The following is a 7,174-nucleotide window of genomic DNA, read 5'->3' as shown; positions in this document are numbered from 1 at the left end:
GACTAACCTAATAATTAAACTGCAAATTAAAATATCTCCTCCTGGTACAAAAAGAGAAATAGTAGTAGGGAAGAAATTAGGTTATTTCAACCCTCTTACTTCCTTTAGGCATTGGATCTATTGGTTAATGGTTAATATTAACATATTTCATGTAATTCATGTCAATTTTTCTGATAAGCACGATAAGAAATTCTTCATAGTATTTTAGAAGGATGCCTGACATATAATATCTATGTGCGCCTAATAAAATTATGTGTTATTTTCTAGGAATAAATGTTAGAATAAATGGCTACATATAACCTTCAGATAGAGATCTGAACATTATTAGGCAATACGTATGTATGCAGTAAATTAAATTTTTTACTCTAGTTTTTTAAATTTTTGATTATGTAGAAGTTTGAACATACACAGAGTAAACAATAGAACATCCATTATCCAGCCCCAACAACCAACAACCCATAACCAATCTTGCCCCACTCTCAATTTAACCACCTTCCCCTATATTGTTTTTGAAATTTATTCCAAACATAATATCATTTTATGTAGAAATAGTCTGGTACATATCTCTATATAAGAAGCAGTCGTTTTTAAACAAAACTACAGTACCATTTTACTCTTAAATAAAAGAACAATAATTCCTTAGTATTATTAAATAGTCTTTTGTTCTTAATTTTACTTTATTTTTGTAGTAAAATAGATAGATAATTAGTAGTTCTCAGCTGGGGGTGATTTTAGCTCATGAAGACATTTAGCAATGTCTACATTAATTGTTATAACTGGGGTGGAGGGGGAAGGAGGTTGCTACTGGCATCTAGTGGGTAGAAGCCAGGTATGCTGCAAAACACACAGAACAGTACCCCATAACAAAGAATTATCTATTCCAAAATGTCAATAGTGTCTCTGTGGAGAAACCTAGATAGACAGATAGACAGACAGACAGACAGATATAAATAGTATGTATAACAGACAAAGGTTTATAAAGAAGAGAGCTATAAAATATCCATGCTATAAGGTCATTTTAGTAGTCATAAAAGGGCAAAAATGGATTTAAAATTGGAAAGATGATTCAGAATATATAATTATTCCAATCAATATGTTCCATAAATCAGATGGAATGTCATGATTTTTTTTTTTTTTAAATAGGGATGAGTGGCCGAGTATTAATAATTGGAACATCTGTTCCAGGTGTGGATAAAGAAGTTCATAAAAGTATAATGTTTCTTACACGGGAAGCAGAGTCAAATGATTAAGAAATACAGGTAGAACACTAGCAAAAATTATTTTAAATTTGCTAAACAATAATCTGTCAAAAATGGCTTTCTTTCATATAAAATGATGCTATATATGTTAATGCTGGTGACATATTTTTAAGAAGAAAATTGATATTAGTTACTTTAATGCAGACAGAGCTATGCTCATTATTCTCTTCAGAGAACCCTTGGCAATAATTTACCTAGCAGCACAGCAGTTGATGCAGATCAAAGCTGTATTATTTAAGTGTGTCCAGGGGGCAGATTCTAGCTTACTGTTTCACACTTTAAAGAAAAAGAATATACTGGTTTGTTTCTTGAGAAACAAAATATGTTTAAACTAGGTGCTTCATGCAAGTCCTATAATATTTAAACTCGCATGAATTCTTCCTATTACCTGGGATGGACCCCCTTCTTAACCCAAATACTCTAAAATCTGAAGGGAATACAGAACAACTATGGATATGTAAATCTCTTTAAATGAACAGCAGCATATTTTCGTTGAAATTAAACCTGAATGCAATCTAGATTCAGGAAAGGAAATGGCAGAGAGAGAGAGAGGATAAAAAAAAAAGAGGGAGTCTGTAGTTGCTATAGAATGTGCCTGGCTTTTAGCTCACAGACAGCTAATGAAGTCCAACTTTGAAATTTCAGGCAATTTGGATACCAAGCTCCTCCTTTTCTGTAGTCTTCTTTTCCATTGGCAAAATTCTTTTGCAGGGTCATGTAGGGATCCCACCCCTTCTCTGTGTTTTCACTCTGAAGCTCTACACAACTTTACACCTGAATGAACGCCAAACCTCAGGGATATATAAAGGGGACCTTGAGGAGGAATTTCACAGTTACAGTGCAGAAGCAGAGGGAAAGGAATTAACCAGCTCTCCAGACAAGCAAATCCTCTACTCACCATGCTTCCTCCTGCCATTCATTTCTATCTCATTCCCCTTGCATGCATCCTAATGAAAAGCTGTTTGGCTTTTAAAAATGATGCCACAGAAATCCTTTATTCACATGTGGTTAAACCTGTTCCAGCACACCCCAGCAGCAACAGCACGATGAATCAAGCCAGAAATGGAGGCAGGCATTTCAGTAACACTGGACTGGATCGGAACAGTAAGTGTGTTTTACTTGTATGGATTTTGTCTTTTAGTTTTTGGTAGCATTAGCTCAATTCCTGTAGAATCGTTTCATTGCTAACTAACCTGAACTATATATATTTTGCTAAACAAACTGGGAGTAATCTGATGCATGTGTATATTGGCATTCTTCCCTATAAAGTTAACATAACTAAAACAGTGATTTGATAATGCAAGCACAGACTTAAAGTTTTATCAAACATCCAAAGAGAAAATGTTTCCAGGAATTAAACTGTTGCTTCTTTAAATCATGCACAATGGGAATTTTTAAAAAGTGTTGTTCTGGATAGTAGAAATTCAGATCGTTTTCTGTTTATTTCAAGACATGTGCAATTCCGGTAAATTACATAAAGGTAACTAACCAAAGAATGTATAAGAAATCATGAGAGGAAATTACATAAAGGTAACTAACCAAAGAATGTATAAGAAATCATGAGAGGAAAAAAAAGCTTCCTTTCATCATGAATTTCTAAAATAGTGAAATAGTTGCAAGTTTTGATGATGAACAATGTAAAAGAAGGATAAAACCGAAAATGTTGGAGAATCATATTTTTCTGAGCTAATTCTTTATTAATCACATCAAAATTTAAGTAATTGTGTATTTCTGTGAAAGACTGGAGAACTGTTATAACTGTAAAGATTGAAATAATAACAGTGTGATAATACATTGTATAGTGAGCATTTTTCTCCTTTTCTGTTTGCTTAATCGATACACTTATTGGCCACTAGGTTAGAGGGATTCAAATTTCTTTTCCTAACTTTTGCTTCACTCCTTTCCTTTAGAAGAACTCACATGCTAATAATCAGGTTTTAAGAGAGACACAGAGAAACAGTGAACAGAAAATCTTACACAAATCTTTGGCTCCTCTTCCTCAACTCTATTTAACTGCAAAAAGTAGTTTTGACCTATGACTGCTGATGTCTTTCTAAGAAAACCAAGATGTTTTAACTTTCATGAAGATGGTTGCTTTTATGTACACAGGAAATATCTGATTATTATTAGATTACTGAGCAATGTGGTGGGTATTCATTGTCAATGAACTGTCACTGCAAAAATGCCTATGCTCTATACATACAAGAACAAAAAGCTAGACAAGTCAAAATTGTCTCTGGCTGTTTCCAGGTGCATTCCTAAGCCAGCTGCAGGAAGGTGAGCTGGAACAGAATCAGACAGGGGAACGTACTGACCAGCCAGCTAGTTCACCCTTGAATTTTAATCCCACACTCTACAGCTATATGGATATGTGTATAGACACACATTTTTCATAGCTATCATATCTCTTTAAGCTATATCTCTCACCTCAGAAGTACTGGAGCATAGAGGTGAAGTAAAACTCCTAATTCATTATCTACTTCAAGTTAGCTTTCACTGTTCTATGCAAGACCACCTCAATGTCCCTGATAAGTTTTAACTTTTTAAATTTTAGCAGTTATACTTTTAAACATTTTTTTCCCCTGGCTAACAAGACTTGCTTTCTTTTCAAGCTTGTTATAAGCAATTCTCCTCAAGTTTAGATAACAAAGCAATAGAAAAGAAAACTCAAATATGAGTTTTCGTTATATGCCTGTTACATAAGGCATATAACAAGAAACAGCCAATTAGAGAACATACTTATCTAATTCAAATAACTAAACAAAAAGTTGCCATGACCAATATTCAGAAAATGAACACCGTGGTTCCTTTTGCAGTTGTAAATCAGACATGTTAGGCATTTTTCTGCCATAAAATTCATGGAAATGTAGCCAAGTTGTTATGGCAACCATACGTTCCTGATTTAGGGGCTTTTATATTCTTTACATTTTGAGTTGCAGTGACATTTTGCATTTTAAACATTTTAATCTTTGTGTTTTTAAGAGATAGCTTGGGAATTTATGTTTAAAATGTAGTTATTAAGTTTGATATGCAAAATGCCAGACTTTGTACACATATGTATGTATGATTTTTTATAGCTAGATTTTATAACTGAAACAAAATATTAATTAAGACAGTTTATGTATTATACACAATATTTAAATACTTTCCACATTTTCTCAACAGACTTTTTATAAAAACCTAATTAAGAGCACTTGCAAACATTAATAAATATGACCTGTGAGAAAAGGAATGTTAAGATATACTCTTTTTTAGCTCACTGAAGAATGAATATTTACACATAAATGTAAGAGCTGCTTAACCTTTATTGGGGAGTAAAACTAAGAAAGTGGGATTTTCAAATACTCCAGTAAGCAATTAGCTAATGTCATACATGAAAAAAAAAAAATCAGGCCTAATTTACTTTATTCCAAAAAAGCTGTAGCCATGTAAACTGGTAATTTTCATGAAAGTGTCTCTACAACCATTCAGGCAGATTTTTGCACTGTGAAAATAAAATAGGGGTTCACTTTCTATTTGACCATTTGCTATCATTTGCATATTATTTTTCTCATTGCAGATTACTTGAAGAAAACAATGTCCATTTGCTTTTTGCCTCTGATGCACTTTCTTTTTTGTTTCCTCCAGCTCGGGTTCAGGTGGGTTGCCGGGAACTGCGTTCCACCAAATATATTTCTGATGGCCAGTGCACCAGCATCAGCCCTCTGAAGGAGCTGGTATGTGCTGGTGAGTGCTTGCCCCTTCCTGTGCTCCCCAACTGGATCGGTGGAGGCTATGGAGCAAAGTACTGGAGCAGGAGGAGCTCCCAGGAGTGGAGGTGTGTCAATGACAAAACACGTACCCAGAGAATCCAGCTGCAATGCCAAGATGGCAGCACACGTACCTACAAGATCACCATGGTCACTGCCTGCAAGTGCAAGAGGTACACTCGGCAGCACAATGAGTCCAGTCATAACTTCGAGAGCATGTCGCCTGCCAAGCCAGCCCAGCATCACAGAGAGAGGAAAAGAGCCAGCAAATCCAGCAAGCACAGCATGAGTTAGAACTCAGACTCTCAAAAACTGTACTGACTAGTAACCATCTGCTTTACAGATTTGATAGCTTGGAAGACTCAAGCCTGCCATTGCTATTTTCTTACTTGAAAATATACACTTTCTGCTTTGATCAAATCCAGCAAGCTGTCCTAAGTATCAGGACCTTCTTCGGGAATAGCTTTCCTTTTCAAGTTTTTTGAAATGTATACATATCCATGAGTGCAATTTGCATTTAAATTCTACGCATCCTGTAGTATAATTCTCCATGTTTCTTGAAAGACTGGTGATACTATATACATACTGTATGCTGAATCATTACTTTTTAAAACAGAAAAGGGCTTCTCAGTTACCCTTCACTTCCTAACCAATCCCCACCAACAAAACCCCTTCAAAACTGAAGAGTTAAAATTTTTGCCATGAATCTTTCCAATTACACTTCAGAAAGGTGCTTTTTGGGTAATCTTCATGGGTACAGTTTAGCGGCCATGAGTGATTTTCCTTTGAAAGAGTGAAAGACTTGTGACATTTCACTTCAAAAATAAGCCCTGTAGCTTTTTACAGTCTCATTGTATGAAATTATACCCTGCATGCTGAACTTCGCTTGGAATGGAATGCCAGAAATGCATGGCAGCAGCTAATAAGTAAAGCTGATTAACTATTTATTTGTCAATGTTATTATTTAATGAGCTTTCACATGTGATTTTTTTCAAAATGTCAAATTTTTTTTATGTTATGAAGCTTTTTCATGTACCTAAATATTTTCCTGTATGATTTGTGATTGATCTAGAAATATAAGAAAACCTGTTGTAGATATGTAAAATAAATATTTTAGTCTTATTACACATATGTTTGGTCATAAACTTTATCAATAGTATGGATCTTTTAAAATCAATAAGATGCTTTGTAAAGCTAAAATATAAAATATTTTGTTTAATCTGTGCAATCAGAAGGTGATTTGACCTTCGATTCTATCAGTTTCTTTTTAAAAAATAAACACTATTAAAAGTTATTGTCCTTGCCTCTAACATGTATAAAAATATACATGTTTATGAAAATTACAGAATAAATGTGTCGTAGTAATTGATTTTTTTGATAAGGCACTTTTGAGTATTGCCAGAAAGTTCTATAGTACGAGAGGAAAGAGAGAAAGGCAGACCATCTCTCCAGTAAATGAGATGATTAAAAAGGTTGGGTGGCAATTTGGCAATGAGCTGTATTAAGAATATCATTTTTATATACACCTGAAAATGCCAAGTCTGCTGCCTATTATAATCACCTGTGAGAGAACTTATGAGACCCAATGCCCAGGCTGCCATCCAAATTACATCATAATTTCTGGGGGTAGAATTCAGATATTGGCAGTTTTTAAAGTTTTCCAGGTGATTCCAATGTATAGCTTAGTTTAGGAAAGAAACTGGAAAAATCACTATCATATGTTGGGGAACTTTGAATATTATTGCATGGACCCCAAACCAAAAATAAAACAAAAACATCTAAGAAAACAAAAACTAATTTTTCAGTGTTTTTCAAATTTGGCTGTTGTCATATTAAGCAACATAATTACAGTCTTGAACCAGATTATACAGTTAAACGATTGATGTGTCGATTTAATTAAATGATCGATCCCATCACTTCAAATGAAGAAAACCAAAGAGGCTTGGTTATGTATTGATAAGATCTTCTGGGTTTTCTCATTTTGGATCCTGAGCATGAAGGTGTTCTTAGTACATTTTTGTACTAGATTGTTTTTGTAATTATGAGTCTAAAAGTCACATATATATTACCTATAGCATACTAAGTTAAATAAGAACATTAATACTGTACCTTTCTTATAAGAGGTAGGAGTCTCAACATATATAAAGACAAAACAAACTCTCTAGA

At 34.1% G+C, this 7,174-nt stretch overlaps 1 protein-coding gene across 1 annotated transcript; it reads left to right on the top strand.

The window, feature by feature from the left end:
* The first annotated feature begins 1,888 nt into the window (after positions 1 to 1,888).
* SOSTDC1 (sclerostin domain containing 1) lies at positions 1,889 to 6,302 on the top strand. Its single transcript, XM_039862442.1, has 2 exons — positions 1,889 to 2,363; positions 4,887 to 6,302. Exons 1-2 carry the CDS (start codon positions 2,159 to 2,161, stop codon positions 5,300 to 5,302), a joined length of 621 nt encoding a protein of 206 aa, XP_039718376.1. The 5' UTR covers positions 1,889 to 2,158; the 3' UTR covers positions 5,303 to 6,302.
* Positions 6,303 to 7,174: the final 872 nt, after the last annotated feature.

The sequence above is a fragment of the Pteropus medius genome, unplaced genomic scaffold, assembly GCF_902729225.1.
Source record: "Pteropus medius unplaced genomic scaffold, Ma_sr-lr_union100, whole genome shotgun sequence".
Classification (NCBI taxonomy): domain Eukaryota; kingdom Metazoa; phylum Chordata; class Mammalia; order Chiroptera; family Pteropodidae; genus Pteropus; species Pteropus medius.
This window is presented reverse-complemented; position numbering and strand designations above follow the sequence as displayed.